Raw genomic sequence first — 26,395 nt, 5'->3', positions numbered from 1 at the left:
TTTACTGCAAATTTATTGGTTTGACAAAAACATCAATAATAATCCAATTCACAACACGTGCAAGAGGAGGGAGTTGACAAACAGATCATGCAAGTGATTAAAATGTTGCTCAACTCTTGGCCTATTTGAGATTGTAGTCATTTCGAATACAGAAATTACTGGAAGACGCCAAAAATAATTCATCTATATCAGTATTAAGGTTAAGGCCATTTAAGTTCAAATCAAGTGTAGTATCAATTTTCTTCAGATATTATTCCATGTCTAGCCACTAGCTGAGGAGGTGAGGAAACCCAAAAGTGCTGAGCGCAGAGGGCAAGCAGGAATGCAGCTAGAGAACACAAGAGTAGTGAGAGAATACCTTCATTATGATGTGAACCTTTTCTTCTGGTCTGATTTTTATAATAATTGTCATTGTATGTATTTAAATGTTTGGCACTTAGAATCCCCCTTTTTAATTCAATGATTTTCAACTTGTTTTAAAAGGCTTGTAACGCCTGTAAGCTCTCCGAGACCCCATCCGGCACGAAGGGTGCTATAAAAATACACGCGTCGTTGTCAGCCCTGTAACATCTCAGCAAAAGAAAGATCAAACGTTTGAACCAATTTAGGGCTGCAGGTTTCAGAACTGACCTGGGGCTGTGGAAATCTGCTAAACCATCATACAACTGGTGACAGGAAAATAGTAGTATGCAAACTTCAGAGCAGTTTGATGTGAGTGATGGAAAAAAACAATCAATCAGAATCCTTCCCACATACACAATATATTTATTTAATGAAAATAAAATCAATTTAAGATTAAGTGAAGGTGGAGATGAATTTTCCCAAGCTGGACCTAATGTTAAAACTGTTCCATTGAATTGATGCAAAACAAATGGAAGCAAAGATCAAATATACATAAAGTAACAAACCCCAAGTTTTCATAAATTAAATGAAAAAAAGAAATCCAGATATAATATACAATAAATGACAGGAAACATCAGCAGTCCTTGTTCGAGGATACTGCTTAGGAGAGCAGTGTCTGCACTTGCTGGGGAGATCGGTGCAGAATCGATGCTGGTTCCTTGTACTGATTGTTTGGATCGATAATTGCTGTGTAAATGTCATTGTAGGCGCCACACACTAGCTCAGTGGATCGCTTGAAAATTTGCTCCCTGTATTTTAAACAGAAATGGTCACTGAATGGAAATACCCCACCAAAAAAATACGGTCGATTCACTTTACAGTATATTCTGTGAAGCGCTTTGAGACGTCGCGAATACGTGATAATAATAATCTTTGCATTTGATATAGCGCCTTATCATGTCTTCAAGTGAATTGACTGTGTATTTTGTGGGTGAAACGCGGCAGCCAATTGCGCACAGCAGTGTCCCACAAACAGTCTTGGATTGAGCAAATTATTATTATTATTGTTTTGAAGGGATTATTACCCCCGGGAAAGCGATCCGCTAATCAACTGACAACCAGATTCTTACTGACTGCGAGCTAAACAGAGGCACGTGGAGTAGGGAAAGTTGCCCTATATATATATATGGTGCTATACCAAATGCAAGGATTATTATATTTTTATCACATGCCAGCATGAATACAAATCTGCACTAGCAAGCCTAGGAAGCTCTTAATGCATTTGTTTCTGAAGCGCTGCTTTTATTAAACACGGCAAAACTTATCCTTTATGTATACTATTCCTTCGCTAGTAAAGTACTGTGTATGCTAACAGTTACACATTCCTCAAAAAGGGTTAAAGTCATCAGTTCAAGTAATTTACTTGAAAAGCAATGAATCTTTCGGATACTTACTTTAATGTCCCACTCAAGATAAAATTCAGTTGAGGCATTAGTAGACTATCTGGTGATGACAGGTAGCGATCAAATTGGACCTAAATAGAATATGACATTGTCATGGACTTGGAGAACATTGGAATGCACAGGACCAGTAAAAGTAATTGAAGTTTATATCATCGGTCGCAAAATAAAGAACATTTTCTAATGTCTATATCTGTGAAACAAGGCCTATAATAATAAAAAAAGGATATTGTGGTGTAAGGAGATGAATGACTGTACAAGTTCACATCAGTATCAAAATACACTGACAAGCAGAGAACCCCTTTCTTCACAGACCCTGGTTAAGCAGTTGTAGGTCACACTATATGGAAAATACATGTCTCTTTGCTCTGTTCTCACAATGCATCTTACCCACCGGCAGTGCACCAGTGAAAATATTCTCATATCCCACAACACCTATCCTGATGGCCTCTCTCTGCATGACATGGACAATTTGGTGCTAATTTGATAGTTTTCTGCTGTGATTCTGTACTTCTGAGGAACTGGTTTGACCCAGCTCTGCTCTGGATCTTTAGTCAGGAAAACGCTGCAAAATTCAATCCCTCAATACCATGTTTCATAAACTGAGTCTAACAAAGGTCCTGTTAGCCAATGCTAAATGTATTGTCCATTCCTTTCATATGTATATGAAAATTCTTTGCATCTCCAAATTAAACTCTACACTTAGCAACAGAAAACCACATCACATACCATTCCAGTGCTATAAAAACATTATCAGGGTATTAAATATGTAAGTAAATATTAATAAAGTAAATTAAATCCATTTTCTCAATCTTTCTGTGCTTGGTGTGCTTGATTTCCATCAGGCATGTCAGGAAGGAAATGGCCTCATATGGCACCGCACAGTTCCTGAGGCCATTTCCTCTCCACAGTGACTAGACAACAGATTTTTAAGTGTGGTCAGACTTACAGTGGAAATTGAAACACGTTTGGACACTCAGACTCTCTTTACACCACTTCAAAAATGCAATTCTATTCTTTCCAAAAGATGCCTTATTAATAGATTCCCCAATCTCCTCCACTGTGCAAGTGGTGGAGAGAAGAGGTGGGAAACAGGAATACAGTGATTGATTTGACTCATGCATGAAGTCCTGGCATGATAAAATGCAAAGGCAAATATATTTTTGTCATCGTGCAAAGACAATGACATGCCTCAGGGAACGTTCCCTTCAAATCAAATTCAACATACCCTGGGGTAGTTTGCAGCTAAACTGGCTCTGGCATGCAGTAAATTAGAAAGCAGTTTCATTTTTACCATGCTGGCAGTTTTTGAGCAGCTGACCACAAAAGAACATCTATCTTATAGCAGCTTGGTTCAGTTGATAGCATCCTTGACTCTGGGTTAGGAGGTTGTGGGATCCAGACCTATACTGGGATGCAAACTCAACAGGATGGCAATCCAGCACAATCATGGGGGGAGTCGTGCATTGTCAAAGGTGCTGTCCTTCAGATGAGACATTAAATTGAGGTCCTGTCTGCCTGTGCGGGCAGATATTTAAGCTCCCACAACAATATTCAAATAGAAAAGGGAGTTTCTTCCAGAGTCCTGGTAAACAATCTAGCTGAATTGTTCACTCATGGATTTTTGTTGAGCCTTGCAGTTTGCAAAAGGGTCTTTGCTTAGAAAAAAGTCACCAACCACACTTCCAAGTAATTACCATGAAACAACTGATACTGCTTTTTAATCTCCAGCACTCTACATATGTTAACAGTTACATGTTTCACAAAAAGTTTGAAATCATTAGCAAAAATAATTTATTTGAAAAGCAATGAATCTATATTGGGATTTGAGCTCATAGACAAGGATGACAATCTAACTCAATAATGGAGGGAGTCATGCATTGGCAAAGGTGCTGTCTGCCTGTTCAGGTGGATATTTAAGTTCACACTATGATCTTGAAAGTTCTCTCTTTCTTAGCACACATGACAATATCATGTAAAATCTGTTGTTTGTAAGGCCATTTCTGAAACGATATGGAAACTATAATCATACATGATGAGAAGTCTAAATGTACCAGGAGACCAACTGACAGAGCCAACCTGTGTGACTGGCTCCACATCCACAACACTCTCGCTCATGGTATTAATCAGGAGGCGCTGCACAGTATCCATGCTAATCTCGGTGACCGATTCAAAAGCAACATGATGTGCTCTCTATTCAGTGTGTATCGCACTGTGTGTGTTACTTGAGCATGGGAGTGCTTTGGAATCACTTCAATACAGGCCTGTATACCTGCTGGCTGGAAGGAAGTTGATGATTCGGAGAAAGGCTTACCATTAAAAATAAAGCAAATTTCAGAGTAAAAATTGCTTTCACAAAACCTGCCCGCGCATTCATTTTTAATGTGCAGCAGAGCGTAAACATCAAGCACACTTAAAATGTGATATTCAAAAGTAAATGATATGTGAGATTTACTGGAATCAAAATACAACGTTGAATTTTAATCACTGAGCCATTTTTTGTTCTCTTTAGCAGTGGGATTTAATTTGCAGTATTTCGTAACAGGCTTTAAGGAATCTCATTAGAATCCCGTTGACTGATGGGAACTCTGCACCAGAGCCGACCAAGTTGGAGTGGAATTCCCGTGATGTTATTGGAAGGAATCCACACTGACATGACTTGAATAAAGGATACAGTTAAGAAATACCGCACATTAGACCCCAGTGTAAAGTGTAACCAAAATGAAATGCATTTCTGTCGTGCTGAAATTCCAGCACGATTTAAGAATGCTAAGAGCACTGTGTGGCACAGAATAAACCTGCACCCCCATCCTTTTTACAGAAACAATAGTTAATGTACAGCTGAAGTCAGAGGCAGGTTACACTGTTTACAATGTGCAGGTGGCTAGTGACGAACAAAGTTCATACAGAAATACAAAAATATAGTATTTCTGACTATCAAACCACCCACCATTTCTCAGCCCCTTCCTGGCTAATAATGAGGTTGAAAATGCGCTTTGCTTGCTGCAAAACAACATCCAGTTCACAAACGAAAATGGGGGTGAGTTTGCTATGAAATTCTCTTTAAAAACGCATAAAGGAATTCTGGTGCTGAAAGCCTGATTGTTGTTACGGTATTTAGTCTTTTTGTTGGTTGATAAACAACTCAGAAGTAAAATGCAACTATGATTGCAATCCAAGCAGCTCCTAGCACAGGGACTTCCTAATTGTGAATATTGCATTTTCAACACCGTCGTCACCCAGTTATTATGAGCTCACCAACACCTCTCAACATTCTCTGTGGCAGACTCTCCATTCAGCTTCCCACTGGCCCACAGCACTGATATTGCTCTGCTCAAAGTCACCAATGTAATTCTATCTGACCCCAACACAGCCTCAATCTTTCTAATGCCTTTCACACAATGCTCCTCCATCACCTTTCCTCTAAGATTCACTGCCCGTGACAATGTATTGCCACCATTCCATTCTTAGTTGTCCCAATCCATCACTACATCATTGCAGTGAAGGCAGCTCTGTGTCATGGGGATCTTGAGCATCGCTGTTAGTGACGCTGCAACCTTCACAGTTAGAAATCCTGAGTTGTGTTGGTACCCATGGTGTAAATATCATAACTGTGTGGTAACTTAGGGACTCGCCCGAATCTTGTGAAACCAAATTTCTTTCATTGTCCACTAACAAAATAATAGTAGGGGAGGCTGGGGGACCTGTCTGAATACTTTGTTCCCAATCCCCTGATTCCACTCTCATTAACTGCAATTCCTTTACCATCACCACACAACTGAAGTGGGCAGAAGAGACAAGTGCTTGTCTTATCAATGTGGTATCATCTGGTTGTGCCTGATGTGCATACGATGATGAAAGAATTGTTCTTGTGTCGTAAATATAAAATTGCAGTACTTTCTTGTTCATTTGTACTTTTCTTTTATTTCACACTCACCATAGCAGCTTTTAGCGATCCGCTGTCCACATTAGGCAGGTTAGATAAGGGACCCTAATACAAGAACAAAAAAAGGGTTTTAACAATGCAAATCCTCAATTATTGCATGATCCTTCAATGAATCCAAAATGGTCCATCCCTTGCACAAGTACCTGTACTTGCCTGTTCTGGTTTGTACTGCTGTACGCTGTTGTAAATATGACTCAATCCTGCCTTGTTAATACGAACGATGCCTGTTCATTTATTAACGTGTCTAAGTGGGCCTCAATCTGCACAAACAAAATCAAAATAACGATTAGAAAGGAATTAGAAGCTCTTCTACATGACAGGGAAAACAGAGTTCATACATTGCGCACTTTCAAAATGCCCACAAGTCCATAGTATAATTACTTGCAATGTGAGGGGAATCAAAGAATAGATCTGCTACAGAAACAATGCTCACTAGTATTACTAGTCCTATTGTCTTTTAGACGAAAAGAAATGCTAATTTCAGCGACTGGATCATAGATGTAAAAACTGTACCATAGATGTAAAACTGCTCCATTAATAAAAGAACATGTATTGAGACACATCAAACACATTTCTTACTAACTACCAAACTGTGTCCAGGCTATTGAGTAAAAAGTACAGAATATTTTTCTGTACTTTTTCCATCCCCACATTTTCCATCCCCACATTTCCACTGATGAAACCTTCCCTCCACAGACAACGTTCCAACTCTGCGCTCAGACCGAGCAGCACAAAACCATTGTGACTCATGGAGTATTTGTTCTTCTGAGTCTGTAACTGCCTCTAAAGTCTCCACCATTGTTCCCAAGTGGAGGTTTATCCAGTAAGCGTTTTGAGATGTGTTCCTGACAATAACAATAAGATTACATTTGCATAGCACCTTACACATCGGGAGGACGTCCCAAAGTGCTGAAGAGTACAGCATTTCAGACCCGAAGGGAAGGGACATGTATAACCATATGGAAACTGTATTGTACTGTAGAGCAGTTTATCCTATGCCAGTGAAACTATTTAACAATGGCCACCAAATGTGCTCAAGACATGGTGATTTGTAATTACTGAAACAGCTGATATAAAAGAGAATTGAATTTATAAAAGCTTGCATTTGCATTGTGTCTTTACATAACATAGTCTCAAACTGCTAGCCAAATGTAGTGGTGGACACTGAGCAGGGAAATTAAAGAATTATAGGAAATGAACGGTTGAAGAAATATCTTTTTCAGAAGTTTAGGAGAGTGCGTTTGAAAGGCGAATTCTCAAGCGCACGAGTGCGGTGGCTGAAGGCTTAGAGCAAAGGGAGTGTGGAACGATTTATAGAAACTGGCAAAATAAATCTGTTCAGCTAAACAGGAGTTGAAAATCCCACAAGTGCACATTGTTAAAGTAGTTACACTCAAGCAGAAGAAACAAAAATCTGACAATCCAGTGCACTTCTAGGAAGCCAGAAATTCATCCTTCAGATGAGATGTTAAACCAAAGTTCTGTCTGCCTGTTCTTAGATGGATGATAAAAATTCCATTGTAATATTCGAAAGGAGAAAGGAGATTCTCCCAGCTGTCCTGGCCAACAGTTCCCCAGATAATTGGTCATTCGCATCAAGGTTGTTAGTTTGACTTTGCTGTGGCGCAAACTGCTGCTGCATTTGCCTATGAGACAGTAACTATGCTTTGAGACATTTCATTACGAGTGTTATGCTATAATAATGCAAGTTCCTTTTTCTTAAGAAACCTTGGGGTTGCAAGGCAGATACTGGAAATGATTGAGTAAGAGGTGACCTTGAGCAATGGAAGAAAAGTTGAAATGATCAAAGATTACTTTCAGCAATGTGGTAGGGCAGAACAAGAGTAAGTAGCTGAGTAAGGAAATGTTGCGTAACAGAGTATTTAAGAGAAAACAATCCTTGACTGGGAAACATATAAAAGGTCAATTGAGGATCATTACTTAATGATTTTCGGCCCTACATACACTGTGCAACTTTTTCATCCTTTGTAAAAATACTTAGAACTATGTACTTTCCTATATTACCAACCAAGGTTATTTCTCAACGTAAAATGTTTTGAGTTCTATGCAAAAGTACAGTACAACAACAACAACAAGATTCCATTTATAGAGCGCCTTTCACGTCGGGAGGACGTCCCAAGGCAAAAGGTGCTATACAAAAATACATTTGTAGAGCACCTTTCGCGTCAGGAGGACATCCCAAGTATTAGAAGGGAGTAAAGAAAACAGCATCAAGGCTATTTCAACTGGATTCCTTGAGTTCAGAACCTGAGCGGTGATTCCTACTAGCAATCGTAAATAAGTCACGGAACTCCCAAAATGTATTGTGTTGGAGGAAGGTCTTGGGTGTCAATACTGACAGATTCTTTCATTAAGGAATTCCATTTGAAACCGCCACATTCTAGATCAAGAGAACCAAAGGATGTTTATAAGCCGCAAGCCAAAGCAGGCAGTGCACTAACGTCCAGGTAATGTACCTTTTTAAGTGATGAGGTTGAAGCAATAAAGAGATCAGGAAGCAAGAGATTGGAGTTAAAATCAGTGCTTCACGTTCATCTTCACAAATTAAATCTATGAGCAAATTCTAGATGCACTTGAACTGACTTTGCAATCTGGGACATATGTAGCGGTTAGTAAAGCATTCAAAGAATTAACTGTCAACAGGGCTCTAAGCCATTTGGGATACACCCTGGAAGGCTCAAGGAAATGAGAGAGGAAATAGGTGAGGTTCCAATTAATATTTTTACGAGCTCCATAAACACAGACGCTGTACATTGGGACTGGAGTGTGGCTCATGTGAGCCCAGTATTCAAAAAGTCATGAATTGGAGAATTACAGACCGTTTAGTCTGCCTAAAACTGATATGGAGAAAATGCTCCGAGGAATTTTACACAATGCTGCATTCCATTACATTGCACAATACATCTGAAGACCAGAGAGACCACAAAGGATATCAGCAAGGTTTTAGAAGGAATAGATCTTGCTCCAAAAATCTGAATATTTTGAGGAAAATATATTAATGGATGAGGCATGTTTTTGTCGATTTAGTATAATATAAAATTTTCTAAAGACACTACATAACGTACGTTGGAGATTTTTGCAGAAGATAAAGCCACATGAAATTTATGGCAAAGTAGCTTTACTTGATTGAAAATTGGCCCAGCAACAGGAAACAGAGGATGTCTATCAATGGAAAAAGCTTCGTCTTGGGAGTAAAGAGCAGTGCAATGCTGGTGGATTGCGCCATCTACATAATTCATAAATATGAAACAGTTTTAGCACCAAATGTGTTACTGTCATTTGTTCAAAGGCATCTGGACAAATTAAATAGATGGCAAGAGCAACGAGTATGATCGCTAGTATGAGAGGAATGAGTTATGAGCAATGATGAGACAACCTACGGCTCTTCAGCCTTGAGAGAAGATGACTGCATAAGATTTTAAATGGGATTGAAAAAAATGAATCAGATCAATACTTTAGGATGCAACAAGAGTACATAGGAAGTTTTTCTTGTCTCATGGTGTAACTAATGACTGGAACGGGTTGCCAGGAAGGGTGGCTGAGGCCAAAACTAATTTAACAAACAAATTGATGCCGTGATGGAGGGGGACAGTAGGCTGGGTGTTCTGGAAGGATGGGATTGGATGGGCTAGAGGATCATCCTCATTCAAACCAATTTTGTGATCTTCTGAAGAATTGCAATTGGAATTTAAGCTGGGAGTTTCGACGGCAATGTACAGAATAAACAAAAATCCATTAGTGGTGGGAGATCACTGGGTGGAATTATTGATTATTCACTGAATTTATCCAGTCATTTAGGTCTAACTTAAAGAATTTAACCAAATTCCTTAGAGAGTCATTGCTATTGTGACAACAACAACAAAATTACATTTATAGAGCGCCCTTCACATCGGGAGGATATCCCAAAGTGCTGAACAGTCAGGTGTCGGGGCCCGAGCGTGGGGGAGGGGTGGTGTAGGGGTGAGGGAAGGCAGAAAGGTGGGTGGGAGACCAAAGGCACGGTCGAAGAAAAGGGTCTTGAGACCGGCCTTGAAGGAGGCAAGAGAGGAAGCGAGGCAAAGGGACTGTGGGATGGAGTTCCAGATTGTGGGCGCAGAGAGGCTGAAAGCCCGGCCAGCGATGGTAGGGCGGTTTGGGCGGGAGACATGGAGCAACCGGAGCCCGATGAGCGGAGGGAGTGGACAGGTTGGTAGGGAGTCAGCAGGTCAGAGAGGTAGGAGGGGGCAAGGCCATGGATGGCCTTAAAGGTGAGGACGAGGATCTTGAACTCGATCCTCTGGGGGATGGGGAGCCAGTGGAGTCGGATGAGGGTGGGAGTGATGGGGTCACGGAGCCTGGTGCGTGAGAGGACACAAGCTGCAGTGTTTTGGATGATCTGCAGCTTGTGAAGGGAAGGGAAGGCCGATGAGGAGGGAGTTCCCGTAATCGAGCCTTAATGTGACGAATGCGTGGGTGAGGATTTCGGCAGCCTGAGGGGTGAGGCAGTGGCGGAGTCTAGCGGAGAGGCAGTGACCTCCTCTCGGTGGTCGGATGTTCATCATGCCATCCACTTCCAGAGCAGAATTCCCCTGGATAAACAGGAATTCTATTGGGATCCCGTATTAAGGTCAAAGAAAGAGGTGTTCAAAGGGGGTTTTGGAAGAATAAACGTTTGGATAAGTTACCTCAGATCATTTCTTATCTGAGCTGCATTTAGATTGTGAAATATAAATTTCAAGTCAGATATCAATGGAACAATCTTTTCTAGCGGGTTTCCCTTCCATAAACCTGACACAGATTTACCATCCAATGCAAGCCGCCGAAAACCTCACACATGCATTCATTCCCATCAAGAACACAGTTCAACAACAACAACAACAAAATTACATTTGTATAGCGCCTTTCACGTCGGGAGAATGTCCCAAGGCGTGGGACAGACAGAGTTGCGGACCCAAACTGAGGGTCAGGGTGGAGAGGTGGAGGGCGGGGGGGGGGGAAGCAGGGAGGCCGAAAGCACAGTCGAAAAGGAGGGAATTGGGGTGGGTCTTGAAGATGGCGTGTATGAGGGTTTCGGCGGCCTGCGGGGGGAGACAGTGTAGGAGCCGGGCGACGTTGCAGAGGTGGGGGGGAGACAGAGCGGGTCATGGCACAGATATGGGGTAGAAAGGATAGTTGAAGGTCAAACAAGACCTCAAGGTTCCGGACTGGCTTAGCAAAGTGGAGTGTTCAACCATGGATGGTGATACTTTCAGCGCCTGAGGTGAGAACACGCTGACGGGAGCCAATCAGGAGAGCCTTGGTCTTGTTGAAGTTCAACTGAAGAAAGTTGGCTTTCATCCAGGACTTAAAGTCTGACAGACATTCTGTCAGCACAGCAGTGGTCCTGGAGTCAAGGGTGGAGGCAGAGAGGTAGAGTTGGGTGTCATCCGCATACATGTGGAAGTTGACCCCATGTCTGTGGATGATGTCACCAAGAGGGAGTATATAGATATTGCAGAGGAGGGGACCAAGGACAGAGCCCTGAGGAATGCCACACGAGACGATCCGGGGGCTAGAGGAAAAGCTGTTTGAGGGGATAAAGTGCAGGTGGTGTGAGAGGTACAATCTGAACCAACCAAGGACAGCACCGGACAATCAAGGACAATCAAGATCCTGGTCCTCACCTTCAAAGCCCTCCGTGGTCTTGCTCCCCCCTACCTCTGCAACATCCTAACCCCCTAACATCCTGCCCGCTCCCTCCGCTCAGTGGGCTCCGGCCTGCTTCACGTCCCCCGCCTCACTCATCTTACTATTGGTGGGTGGATCTTCTATCACTCCGCTTCCACCCTCTGGAATTCCATCCCGCAGTTCCTCCACTTTGCTCCTTCCCTTGCCTCCTTCAAAACCCATCTCAAGGCCCTCCTCTTCAACCGTGCTTTCGATTACCCTGCTTCCACCCGTGCCCTCCAACCTCCCCGACCCCCAGCTCGGCTCCGAAACACTGAGTTTCCAGCGCCTTGGGACGTCTTCCCGACATTAAAGGTGCTATACAAACGTAATTTTGTTGTTATTCTTCTCCTGTGACCGGACTCACAAGCAAATATGCTGGAAAATGAGACAAATAATGGTACTCTACTACTGTGACTTCAACCATTCATTTAAAAACTTCTATCAAACTATTTCTGTCTCGTCAGCAAAATAATACCCCAAAGTCTCCAGTGCCCAAACAGTGCAAATATCTTAACTGCTTCGGCACATTACTGGGCTATAAGCAGTAAGGACTGTTTGTAATTTACACATCAGCTGCAACTGATGACATTGTTGACTTTGCAAGTTAAAGTACAAATGTATGCTAGGTCAACCTAGAAGGACATATATCTACCAGGGCTAAAAGCACTCTAATTACAGTTGCTATTCCACTCATGAGGGTTGACAGATGTACCTGAAACTGAAGCATCTCAAGCCGCTTATCAGTAAATTCAAAGAGAGCCAAAGTAGTCTTCATCATGTACAGGGAGTTCACCATGTAGGTTGCCATGTCTGCAGTGTCGAGGTTGCTGGCTGATACAGTGCACAACTGTAACAGAGGGTCCATTATACAGCAGAGCACCTAGTAACAGATAGTAAAATATTTCAAAGGTAGTTGTCATAACTACAATTTCAACTACAAACTCTTTTTACACAACACGACTGAAGTGAAAGATGCACCATGAAAGTTCATGAACACTGCAGTTCAGCATTACCATTATAGAAAACTGTAGATTTAATACTACTACTACTACTAATAATAATAATCCTTGCATTTGATATAGCACCTTATCATGTTGTGGAGATGTCTCAAGCGCTTCACTGAACATACTGTAAAGTGGTTTGACTTATATTTTGTGGGTGAAACATGACAGCCAGTTGCGCACAGTAATGTCTCACAAACAGCCATGACAAATTTTATTTGGGCTCTTATATTGCTTGCCGATTGTTAAACTTCAGAGAATTTCATAAACGAACTCCACAAGCCACTGACAATTTACAAGTTAATGTAGCGGTAGCTGCATCGAAAGAATCAAAGACAAATTGGGTGAGTCGGTCAACTGTGATGGTCTACTATGGCCAAAGCCATACCAAGGTACTAGTATATGATGTGTATTGTGAACTTTCAATATATAGGTCTTGTGCCCTCATCTTGGTATGGAGTAAAACATATTTATTGCTTAAGGATATAATGTTAAAACCATCAAAAAGGCTTCCACATCTGAATATAATGAAGCTTCAGTTAAGACACAATTTTATGTTCAGAAGGGTCTTAAAAAAGCCAAGTAATAAGATATGTATACCACTTATTAGTAGTAATAATAGGTGTACATATGTTATTAGTTGTTATTATTACAATTATTAATAATAATAATTCTTATTTGAACTAGCTCTTCCATGTCAGCTGGCAATTTGCAAACAGCAATGTTCCGCAAACAGCTAACAACAACAACAACTTGGATTTATATAGCGCCCTCCACGCCGGACAGTGTCTCAGAGCGCTTTACAGTAATGGAGTGAGGAAGGCAGTTCCAGAGCCTCGGGGCATAGTGGCTGAAGGCACGGCCGCCGAGGGTGGAGCGGAGGACTCGGGGGACGAGGAGGAGGTCAGACCCGGAGGATCGGAGGCAACGGGTACTGTTTTGAGGAGAGAGGTCAGAAAGGTGGGGGGGGGGGGCAGAGGAGTGCAGGGACTTGAATACAAGGGTGAGGATCTTGAAATCGATCCTCTCTGGGATAGGCAGCCAGTGCAGTCTGGCAAGGATTGGGGTGATCGGGGAGCAGAGTTTCGTGCGGTGAGAATGCGGGTGGCAGAGTTTTGAATGATTTGGATTTTATGGATGGCGGTGGATGGGAGACCGGCGAGGAGGGCGTTAGAGTAGTCCAGCCGAGAGGTGACAAAGGCATGGACCAGGGTTTCAGCGGCTTTTGGGGAGAAGTATTGGCGGAGACGGGTGATGCGTCGGAGGTGGAAGAAGGCAGTGCTGGTGAGGGACCGGATGTGGGGGAGGAAGGACAATTGGGGGTTGAACCTGATGCCTACGTTGCGTATGGAATGAGTGATTTTATTTGGGATATTGCTACATGAAGCCAATTATTACCTGGACAAAGTCTGCCTGCCGTGCATCCAGTGGCACAACTGAGGAATCATGAGAGGAAAGTACCTCACGCAATAGGGATAAGGTGTGGTTCAGTGCAGTGGTGGGTCCCAGGTCAGCCGGTGGAAGTTCAACCTGAGTGAATTGAAATTGAGATGTTAATTTTGAGTTTAATGAAGCATGAGCTAAACTACCAAAACAAAAGATCATGTGACAATAGTCCCCGTACCTCTTGTCTTCAAATTACAGCTCTTATCTTCTATAGGACATATTTATTACACATTTTCATGGAGCAGGAGTAAGCAAAAATCATGTTTCACAACATAGGAAATACTAGCGAGAAACTACCTGACTCATCAGCAATAGTGAATTGACTATTTTGTGGGCGATATTATGATCACTGTAAAAAAATAATTTGCACATGTTACTCGATCAAATAATATTGTTGCATTTGATACCTTACCATATGATATTGTTGAAATATGTCGCAGGATTTTATTGTGAAGTGTAGTGACTGTGTATTTGATGTTGCATGAGATTGCAGAGTATTCAGGAAACTATTAACAAACTTTGTAGCTTAAGGCTTAAAAGTTGCTGAAAATCAGATTTGGTGGATTGAAGCCTCTTTTAAATAAGAATGCCCAAGCCATTTCTGTTGTGCTCAATGCCAGCCTGGATAAACACAGGTGAAGATTTCTGGGATAACATGACTGTCTACCAGGACAGATGCAACAGCTTCAAGCTTGGATAGTTTGAGTCACGATAGGATATGGGCAGGCCAAGCTGAGGGTTTGCTGTCCTTATACTCAAAAGGGATCAAGTTAAGTGAAATTTGTGTTCCACGTGTGTGAAGTTTCTTTTCCAGTGGTTTATGTGAGTCCATTTGCCAGATGTGTATCTACTGTATTCCAGTTTGTCATCATTTCCTATCCATGAATCAAATGTGAACTTTCAAATGATTAAAAGAATTGAAACTTATTCAAAAAAAAGGAAAAGATGGCCCAACCGTGGCGAACTAGAGCAGTTAGGGAAAGTATAAAGTTAAAGGAAGAAGCCTATAAAACAGCTAAGATGAGTAGTAAACCCGAGGAATGGGAGAACTTTAGGGATCAACAAAGGAGAACCAAAAAAGTGATTAAGAGGGAGAAAATGGAATATGAGGGCAAACTAACAAGGAACGTAAAGACAGACTGCAAGAGTTTTTACAAATATATAAAGAGGAAGAGGCTGTCAAAGGTAAATGTGGGTCCATTAGAGGCAGAGACGGGGGGAATTATAGTAGAGGAGTCATGGCAGAGTCATTAAACTTTGCTACTGTCTTCACCTTAGAAGACGCTGAAAACCTACCAAGGATAGAGGGGAACCAAGAAGACAATGTTAGCGAGCAACTTGGGGAAATTAATATTAGTAAAAAAATGGTTTTAGGTAAATTGTCAGGTCTTAAAACTGATAAATCTCCTGGACCTGATGGCCTACATCCTAGGGTTTTAAAAGAGGTGGCTACTGAGATAGTGGATGGCTTGTCTTTGATCTTCCAAAACTCTCTGGATTCTGGAACAGTTCCCATTGATTGGAAGATTGCAAACATAACACCACTATTTAAGAAGGGTGGGAGGGAAAAGATGGGGAACTATAGACCAGTTAGTCTGACATCAATGGTAGGGAAAATTCTTGAGTCCTTAATTAAGGATGTCGTTATGGGATTCCTGGAAGACCATAACAAGATTAGGCAGAGTCAACATGGCTTTACAAAAGGGAAGTCATGCTTAACTAATCTTTTAGAGTTTTTTGAAGATGTATCCAGCAGGTTAGATAGGGGGGAACCAATAGATGTAGTATATTTAGATTTTAAGAAGGCATTTGACGAAGTGCCCACACAAAAGGCTATTGCACAAGGTTAAGGCCCACAGGATTAATGGGAACATATTAGTATGGATTGAAGAGTGGCTAACGGGTAGAAAACAGAGAGTAGGGATAAACGGGTCATTCTCGAATTGGCAGGATGTGACTATTGGAGTGCCACAAGGATCAGTGCTTGGGCCTCAGCTATTTACAATTTACATCAATGATCTAGACGAGGACATTGAATGTAACATATCTTAATTCGAGGATGACACTAAACTAGGTGGGAGAGTAAGCTCTGAGGATGATGCAAATAGATTGTAATGGGCTATAGATAGGCTCGGGGAGTGGGCGAGTAGGTGGTTGATGGAATTTAACGTGGGGAAGTGTGAAGTTATTCACCTAGGTAGCAAAAATAGAAAAACAGATTATTTTGTAGCGGGGGAGAGATTAGATAGTGTCAGTGTTCAGAGGGATTTGGGTGTCCTTGTACACCAGTCTCAAAAAGTTAGTTTGCAGGTGTAGCAAACAACTAAGAAGGCGAACGGCATACTTGCCTTAGAGGGGGTGCAGCGTAGATTCACTCGGTTAGTTCCTGACCTATGAGGATAGGCTGAATAGACTAGGGCTGTATTCTCTAGAGTACAGAAGAATTAGGGGAGATCTTATTGAAACATATAAGATTTTTAAAGGGCTGATAAAGTGGACACTGAAGGTCTGTTTCCCCGGTAGGAGAATCTATAACCAGGAGTCACAGTCTTAAAATTAAGGGTCAGCCTTTTAGAACAGAGTTGAGGAAATATTTCTTCACCCAGAAGGCTGTAAATGCTCAGTCCTTGAACATTTTCAAGGCTGAGACTGATAGATTTTCTTAAAAATAGAAGAATTAGGGGATATGCGGATAGGGCAGGTAATTAGAGTTAGGTCAGAAGATCAGCCATGATCTTATCGAATGGCAGGGCAGGCTCGAGGGGCCAAATGGCCTACTCCTGCTCCTAATTCTTATGTTCTTGTGTTCTTATGTTGCAATACAATGCTTGGATAATTTTTGTAACTCAACAGAATACAGCAAAAATTGTGACCTAAAGCAATCTTAATTAACATTCAAACATCAAAATCGCGGCCCCAGTGTGCAAACTTTTACGTCCTGGGAGGGGCTCTCTGTATTTTTTCCAAAATTCTTTTATTCACAGTATTCTTTTCAAGATAAAATGACAGATTTAAATCGATTTAATGGGATGTAAAGTGATCTGCGTGTGACATAAACAGATGGATTATTTGAGTGGAATAATGCGATAAAGAGATTAATGCAATACGGAACAATAGATTAAGGGATTGACATTATCGTGCAAATAAGATTATGACTTAAAGGCGCATCGTCTTGCTATGTATGTAGGAGAAGGAGACACTGTCAGTATATACTCACTGCACTCGTACCAGCTCATAATAACTAAAACATAAAAATTTAGGTTTGTTTTTCTCCGCACACGGCATTGTGTGGAGAATAACACCAGTGCAGATATGATGGTCCGAATAACCCGTTTCAATGCTGTAACATTCAATGATTCTGACATTTGAGCAGAGTTATTATTACTGTTTTCTTCAGCGTCACAGAGTTTCTTTTTTTAAAAAGAGCTGTCCTCTCCTTAAGGCTCTTGCGTGCCATGTCCCATTTCTTTATTGAAGGGCAGCCTTTCAAACTCCTGGCATGGGCCCACAAACAGCACTGAGGTGAATTACCAATTACTCTGGGAGATTTTTGGCCAGGACATCAGGAGAAACTCCCTTCTCCCTTTCCAATCGTGCTCCGGGAATTAGCTGTTACAAAGCAACAAGATGAACAAAGTATAACAAAATGACACAGATTAGTACCCATTAATCTCTCTACTTCGCTCAATTCACTCCCAAACTCTTTGGAAAGAAGGATCTCTTCTGCTGGTCTGCCCTTTGGGGAGCCTGCTACCTCCGTTCTTGTTAATATTGGCCCAAACCTCGCACTGTACCTCTAACTTGGCACGCACAAGCAACACTGGTAGTCAGTTCATTTTTTGTAACATTGCTGTGCTGTGTCAAAAGTGTAATTAGTATGGTATACATTCTCAACAATTTCTGAAAGACGTAGTCAAGCCTAAGGTGCTAATTGTTTTGGAATGTGTCCGTTTGAAAGTTTTTTAAAAAAAAATTAAGAAATGGACAAATGGAAAACCCACCTTTATCCAGGAACAATGCAGAGCCTTTTTTTGCGAACCTTGTTATTGCATTTTATTGCATTTGAAATGATGATGATAGCTGCACTTTCTAAAATAATCCTCGTTGCGTTCCATCTGCTTCATTTACAAAGCATACCTTTTTTTGCAATAACATTAAAAGGAATGTACAGCACAGAAAATATTTCAAAACCGCGCGGGGCCAGATGCTGTCTTTAGGCGCGGGTTAGTTTTTACTGGCACAGCTTCTGTTGCATATATCACTGCAAGGGCAGATGTTGCTCCTAAACCTCACCTTGTCCATGAGTTTGCTGGCGTGAAGACTCAGACTGTTGAAGAACATTTTTTTGCTTAAGATGTGCATTTCTTCAATAGTTGTCAGCAAAGTGGCAGCACAATTTCCTACAATTCCGCTGTTGGTTCAAAAACAAGTTGTAGGAACATGTGGGGGACTGGATAGGACTATTATAGTTTATCTCTTTAAATTTCCTCTAAAAACAATGCTATCTGTCCCACATACATCATCAATTAAAGTTCCACCCTGTATAAACCCATGTGATTCCTTCTTGAAAGAACCAATACTATTTGTCTCCCTTGCCTTCTTGGGAAAATTGTTCTTCAACTCAAATACCTTACACAGAGGCGGAAAACATCTGATCATATTCACACTTCTGAGCTTGAGGCCATGAACTCCTAGTTATTTTCTACAATACCAAACCTATTACCAGTTATCTGTAATGTGTAGGATCTGAAAACTTCATAAGAAAGGTTCATAATAAGAAAGCCCTCTGTCCCATTTGATCTCATCCTTCTAGAATACCCATCTCTACTGCATTCCCATTACAGCATCAAAATGCTTTTTTAATGTCTCCTGGCCTCAATCAACCTTTCTGCCAACCTGTTTGAGGCATTAATTACCTTCTTTGTAACTAAATACTTTCTGAGCTCGGCCTCATGAAATTGCCCTTCACAGGCCTCCAGACCTGCTGCTTTGCCACATCTGATAGTATTCTTCTGGGTTTACATTCTTAAACCCATTTAGAATCTTATATTCCTTTTTAAAATCCCACCCCTAGCCACCCAAGAATATAATAATATTATTATACTATAATAAAAGGCCTCTTTTCACAACTAAAAATCGTATTGCTTCAATAAATTCTCCCTTAGCCCTCTCCAAAGGAAATATTCCCAGTTCTTGTTGTTGCACCCTCTCCAACGACTCTCACGGATTGGGTCCCAGTGTCTAAACTGTATAAAGCTTTGTACAAGGCCGTTATGATATCTAGCAACATGTGCTCTATCCCTCAAGCTGTGTGTCCTAAAATACAGTATATGCTTTCCCGTCTGCTGTTGTGCAGAATACCTGAAATAAACAGCGATCACAAATAAGGAGATAACAGACAAGCTGAGGGCACTGAAGGACATCCTTGACCAGGTGGGCTGCCAAAATCAGGTCCATCACAAATTGCAGTTAAGTATTACTGGAAACATTTTCATTTTGGTTTCAACACACAGTTTTGCTTACTATAAACAACTGAGAACATCTGAGGGTACAAAACACGCTTGCATCATTAGTCTCACTTTTCAATTTAATTAGTCTTACCCACTCATTTTAAAAGAAAATCGAGATCAGCTTATCCAAATTTCAGATGTACCACCTGAGCTAAGTCTCCACAAAAACATCTAGGTGTTAGTAATTAAAGCCATTTGGTTTGTTCTCTTTCTTACCTGATAGTGTGGTGGTAAAATTTGAGGAGATTGGAGACCTTGTATAGTAAAACCGCACCTGGCTCTGCGACAATTACCTGCTCAATCCGGACCTGTAACACAGCACCGTGCAGGACATTAAAGGGATATTACAGTAACATCGGTCTTTTTAAGCGTTTAAACAATGGCCTTTTTTAAAAAAATAAGAACTTTTGCCTATTTTTACAACTCAAAACTAAAGTAGTAATTTGCTGCAAAATATTTACTTATATAAAGTATTATTTTATAAAATTGTATTGGATATTTCAGCACAGATGAAAGCAAAAACGCTGCATAAAATAAATGGACCGCATTGTCAGTTGCATTACTGGCTGGAAAAATGGAAAATTTAAATCTTGGGATTATTTTTGGAACGAGGGCAAAACTGTTGTACGGTCCTAAATCTCTAATGTTACTAGTTCACAAAATGTCAACACCAAGAAGGCTACACTGAGTTCGTGAATTAGCAGAATTTGAAGCAGTTTTTGGGCTGCAATAAGACAAAAAAAAGACTTTTGCCTATTTTTACAATTCAAAACTAAAGGAGTAGATAATTTGCTGCAAAATATTTACTTATATAAAGTTTTTAGGCTGCAATAGTTGGGAATATGGGAAAACAGAAACTGAATGACGCCGTTCAACCCTTCGATCGTGGTTCACCAGTTTATTAGATAATGAAATAATCCTTGCATTTGATATATCTTTATTACCTGGTTGAGACTTCTCAAAATGCTTCACAAGATTTTACTATGAAGTGCGGTGACTGTGCATTTGTAAGCAAATGTGGCAGTGAAGTTGTATACAACAATGACCAAAAAAATAACCATGAAGTGAGTGACCAATTTTATTGGTTCCCATTAGCTCAGTGGAGTCCTGCAGCTCAGTGGTTAGAGCACTCGCTTAGCAAGTGAGAGATCTGGGTTCAATTCTCGGCAGGGTGAAATGGGAAAGTTTCCTTACTCCACATGCCTGTGTTTACCTAGCAGTAAGTAGGAACCTGGTTGTTAGTTGATTGGCGGATCGCTTTTCTGGAGGTAATAATTCCTTCAAAAAAAATAATAAATTGGTCACTCAATCCACGACTGTTTGTGGGACGCTGCTGTGCGCAATTGGCTGCTGCGTTTCGCCCACAAAATATACAGGCAATTCACTTTACAGTATATTCTGAGAAGCGCTTTGAAACATCTCGAAGACGTGATAAGGCGCTATATCAAATGCAAGGATTATCATTATTAATCTTTCGAGACATTGGCGCTGAGGTCACAGGTTAATTACTGACCTAACTACATCTAAACTGCAACTATGTCCATCTTCAGTCGGGCCATTGGCCTTTACCGATATCTGGATAAATAAATAGTGTGACAATACCAGTGTTTCGTACTGGTACGTCACTTGGTTAATACAACCAAACAAATAATTACAATAATTCTTGCTCAGAAAACTACAAAAACTGACAGTTCTGTGGAAGCATAGAACTTCTCAAAGCCTGAGAGAACAGCGTTTAATTCCAAAGGCAATATTATTATCTTCTACCCATCCTTCATTTAAGTAAATAACTAAGTATCACAGTTTGTGAGGCAATGCATTTCACTTGGGTGGATAACAAATCCTGAGAAGCACTTTGAGACGTCGTGACGACACAATAAGGCAATATATACATAATAATATGTGCATTTGATATACCACCTTATGTCAGTCGTTTCAAAGAGCTTCACAGGATATACTGCAAACTGGTGTGACTGTATATTTTGTGAACGAACGCAGGAACCAATTTGTACACACCAATGTCCCATGAATAGCCATGGATTGAAAAACTAATTTTGTTTGGATGACTGTTGTCCAGGATGCTGGGAGAAACTCGTCCTTCTCTTTTTGAGTAGTGCTATGGGATCTTTAATGTCTGCCTGTGCGCAATTGGCTGCCGCGTTCACCCACAAATATACAGTCAATTCACTTTATAGTATATTCTGTGAAGCGCTTTGAGACATCTAGAAGACGTGATAAGGTGCTATATCAAATGCAAGGATTATTAATATTATTATTATATTGTTCCCACTCAGCTCCTGTTAACCCTGCAAGCCAAAGCCATAACGAGTAGGGTGGTCTTAGCTGGGCAAGCAGTGGAAACTTGCCAGACTGTGCTTTTAATGGCAAGCTCTGCAGTTTTAGCTGGTTGAACTACAAGCAGTACCTAATGTACACTCAGGGGCCTCCAAACCTTGACTCTCGAAGGTAAGCAGGGTGTGTCCCTCAATGGAGCGTATGTATATTCTAGAACCAGACAGAGATATTTCCAAGTGTAGGTGCTGTGTATGTGTGGAACTCTGTAAATGAGCTCTAATATGCAAGATTAAAAGTTTAATATCCGATCCATACCTTTAAAGGTCTGCACACTCCTTCAGTGATGTGTCCTACTACTTCCTGGATGTTATCTTCCACCCCTGCGGCAATAAACATGATGTGTTAAATAGTTTGAACCTAACTGAAACAACATTGCTTCATATTTGAGAGAAGCTTGAAACTGAGTGAGAATGAAGCCCTAAAAATAAGGCCCTTACAAGAGGATAATACTGTACTTAAGTTTGACAAATCCCAATTGTATTGTTGCTTTGTACTAGCATGTAACTAATATTAAGCCCTACAGTCCACTAACAATTAAAGAGTAAGAGATGCCAATATAGCAAAAAATGAAAACTGAATACAAAGTCATAATCCAATTTGTTACACTTTCACTATATAGGCTGACCTTGGAAAATCAAACACCCTGGGGCCTTGGAATGAAAAGCATTATATCTGTGTGCTCACTGTAAGAGGTTCATTAATACAAATGCTGTTGCTGCCATCACCATTTTGACTTGACTGTACAATGCAACACCAACATGAGTGAAAAACATATGCATTGGTTCGTTGGTTCAGTTTAATCAGGGGTGTTATTTCAGGGGCCGCGCTCCTTCAATGATCGCTGTATCAGGATAAGAATCAATGGGTCTCAATGATGAGTTTATTATAACCGGAATCGTAATAACCAGGGTTTGTTATACCGAGGTCAGCCTGTTGTGCTTTCCATGTACAATGAATGTTTCAAGGTGCTTCACATAGCCAGGGTATTGCTGAGCAGGGCCCAAAGGAGAGGGAAACATACTCAAAATACTGTGGATGCTGGAAATCTGAAACAAAAACAGAAGTTGCTGGGAACACTCAGCAGGTCAGGCAGTATCTATGGAGAAAGGAAAGTGAGTCAACGGTTCGGATCCACAACCCTTCGTCAGACCTGGGGCACGTTGGGAGGCAGACGCTTTTAAGGACTGAAAAGCAAAACTTCTTCCAAGGTAGGAATTCTTCAGAAGAGAATTTACTTGCCCTGCCTCCCCCCTCTCCATGTAAATGTATTGAGAAAGAATCTGCAGGTGATTTGCCATGTCCTGTGTATAGTATACAGGATGATTAATACTCCTGGGTGTGACTGCAAACTAGTGACAGTCATCAAGGGGATTACGCTGACATCACAGACCATGAAATTGAAGCCTAACTATTATCTGAGGCAAAGGGGGAAATGAAAGAGACATAAGGTGTAGGTTATGACTCATTGCTCACCATGCTTGAATGAGATTTAAGTCTTGAAATCCCTTAAAGAATAGATATTGTGCAGTTCATGCATCATTTATATTTCGTCTAGATCAGTTATGTTTACTGGAGACAAAGTGGATAACGAGCTCAATGAGGCTATGATATACTTACTTAATAAATAGCAGTCCACATGAATTCAGATGGGGTAGAAGTGAGACTCTGAGGGAGTAACACACCCATCTGATAATGGAAGCCACATAATAATACAATCCTTGCATTTGGTATAGCGCTTTTCACGTCTTCTCGACGTCTCAAAGCGCTTCACAGAATAGACTGTAAAGTGAATTGACCGTATATTTGTGGGCGAAATGCGGCAGCCAATTGCACACAGCAGTGTCCCACAAACAGTCTTGGATTGAAAATGACCAATTTATTATTGTTTTGTTTTGGAGGGATTATTATTAGGCGTGTGGAGTAAGCAAACTTGCCCAAGGTTTCGCCCTGCCTGGATTTGAACCCAAGTGTCTTGCTTGCAAGGCGAGTGCTCTAACCACTGAGCTACAGGACTCCATTTGTGCTAGTACAAGTACTTTTCCAAAAGATCTCCAATAAAATACTCCTTGTGACTCCTTTACAAACAGATGTAACCAGGTATAATAATAATAATCCTGACACTTGATATAGCACTGTTCTCGTCTTCTAGATGTCTCAAAGCGCTTCATAGAACATACTGTAAAGTGAATTGACTGTATATTTGTGGGTGTATCAAGGGCAAGGCATGGGCTTGGATTCATAACTGGCTAAAGGAATGGTTTTAAAATGTTAAAAGGGGAATTAGAACAAAATGGGGGTGAACTAAAGTGATTCAGGGGCCCATTCTGGAATTTCTCCTTATTTCTAAATGACCTGGATTAACAGACTCAGTGTTACGTGATTACATTTGCAGACAACACCAAGCTAGTCGGTACTGGAATCAGAGGAGGCAGACAATATCTTACAAAGAGAGTTTGGCAGGACATGCACTCAGGTTTATCAAGCCAAATGAAGTTCAATACTGCATATAGGAAGTAACAATAGGAGGCACATGTACTCTATAGTGTGAATGGAACTTGTTAAGGGGAAGCTGTTAATTGATTTATCGCTCACTATGTTCAAACAGTGTGAGGCAGCAATGAACAAGGCAAATAGATGAACATTGATCTACACTGCTAAGTAAGCAAACTCAGATCCTCATGGTCAAACTGTACAATACTCTAGTGAGAAGTACTACATTTACTGCATACCATTCTGGTCGTCATGACTAAGGAGACCTAGAGGCATTCTATATGAAAGCCATCAGGCTGATTCCCAGGGTTAGAGATAAACTATGAGAAACGCCTGGATACGCCGTGGCTATTAAACTTTGAAAAGATGAAAGGAGATGTCTGAGAGGGAACTTAATAGAAGTATGCAAGAAGCTTTGTCAGATCGAGAAAATATACCCAGAACATTTTCCGATATGCCAAGACAGTAGGATAAGAAGGCAAAGGTTGTGAAGGGGAATTTTAGGACAGACCAGGATGTACTACTTCACATAGGAAACGATGAACAGCTGGAATGGGTTACCAGGAAGCGTATTTCAGGTGAGGACATTGGATAATAATAATCCTTGCATTTGATATAGCGTTTTTCACGTCTTTTAGACATCTCAAAGCACTTCACAGAATATACTGTTAAGTGAATTGACTGTATATTTGTGGGCGAAGCACGGCAGCCAATTATGCACAGCAGTGTCCCACACACAGTCGTGGATAGAAGTGTCCAATTTTATTATTTTCTTTTCTTGAGGGATTATTAAATTAAATTGGGTCCATTTAAGAAACAACTTGATGCAATAATAAAAAGACGGTACGGTTGCTATTCCAGAAGTATCAAATGGACGAAAGGGACTTCTACAGATGACTCGACAAAAAAAAATCACTGCACTTGACAGCAATTACTTGTAAAGGAATGCAAGCCGTTTAGATGTGAGAAACTAGGGAGAGGTTAAATGTTACCTTGCATAGTCACGTGCTTAAGTAACGCTTCAAGATGTTCCTTCTCTGAAGCAGTTGCCTGGTGCAACCATGCCAGCATGTCACCAACATATCTGGAAGTACATATTTAACAGGATTTACTCAACTGGATTGCAGAAAGCTGGAAAGGCAGGAATAAAAGGTCAAGCCTCCAGTAGCATACCTTAAAGGATCATGAGCGTGCATTTCAATTGGGCGTGGCATTCCGCCTGATCCCCCTCTGGTGAGAGCGTCTATAAAACCACGAACCACTGCACTCCTTCTTGCTGTGCCAAATTCATCCAGTATATACCTAGGGCAAGAGGTTTGCTACAATAAATATACTTGTGAAATGCAAGGTGGGCATATAATAGCAGCAAAATCATCTTAAAAGAGAGATAAACTCTTGGCATTAAGAACTGGAGCTGGGAAGTAATAATAAAAATAATAATACTTGCATTTGATACAGCGCCTTATCACGTCGTCGAAATGTCTCAAAGAGCTTCACAGGATATACTGTAAAGTGCAGTGACTGTGTATTTAGTGGACAAACTGCAGCAGCCAATTGTGCATAGCAGTGTCCCACAAAAAGTTGTGGATTGAATGACCAAATTATTTTTTTTTGAAGGAATTATTGAATCCCAGGCAAGTGATCCGCCACTTGACTAACAACCGGGTTTGTTGTTGCAAGTACTCAAAAGTTTGCTCTTTGTAAAAGTTAACTGTTAAATGACACCCCCCACCCCCCCCCCCCCCACACACACACACACCCCAAGTCCTTATCAAATGTTTTACATATTACAGCACAAACTGAGCCTTAATCAATGTCCTCCTACCTCACTCCCACATTTCACACCTCACTCAGATTTTCATTCTGTCAAGCGCTTTGAAAGGGTAGTATATATTAAAGATACCATATAAATGAAAGTTTTTTTTAAGAAAAGCACTGCTTGCAACTGAGTCTGAGAAATCGTATGGTGGGAATCAACTGATTCCCATCAACTGATGCTGGGAAGCAAATGCATGGGTTAGATTTACAAGAGTCTAATGCACAGAGAGCAGGAAATATAGGGCTCCAAGGAGGTTTAATTTTCAATGGATTCGAAAATAAGTGAGTAAGCACTCATCCAGATTATACCCGTTCCTC

General features: G+C 40.9%; 1 protein-coding gene across 1 annotated transcript in view; it reads right to left on the bottom strand.

Annotated features, from left to right (window-relative positions):
- Nucleotides 1-445: 445 nt before the first annotated feature.
- Nucleotides 446-26,395, bottom strand: part of cog6 (component of oligomeric golgi complex 6) — an 87,517-nt gene continuing 61,567 nt past the window's right edge. The window contains 12 exon segments of the mRNA XM_042334026.1: nt 446-1,151; nt 1,797-1,876; nt 5,740-5,793; nt 5,902-5,951; nt 5,954-6,008; nt 12,170-12,337; nt 13,857-13,988; nt 18,198-18,315; nt 19,631-19,722; nt 22,025-22,089; nt 25,252-25,343; nt 25,433-25,561. Of these exon segments, the coding sequence (XP_042189960.1) occupies nt 1,004-1,151; nt 1,797-1,876; nt 5,740-5,793; nt 5,902-5,951; nt 5,954-6,008; nt 12,170-12,337; nt 13,857-13,988; nt 18,198-18,315; nt 19,631-19,722; nt 22,025-22,089; nt 25,252-25,343; nt 25,433-25,561 (1,183 nt within the window). The 3' untranslated portion in view covers nt 446-1,003.

Source organism: Callorhinchus milii, unplaced genomic scaffold (genome assembly GCF_018977255.1).
Source record: "Callorhinchus milii isolate IMCB2004 unplaced genomic scaffold, IMCB_Cmil_1.0 Scaffold4, whole genome shotgun sequence".
Classification (NCBI taxonomy): domain Eukaryota; kingdom Metazoa; phylum Chordata; class Chondrichthyes; order Chimaeriformes; family Callorhinchidae; genus Callorhinchus; species Callorhinchus milii.
This window is presented reverse-complemented; position numbering and strand designations above follow the sequence as displayed.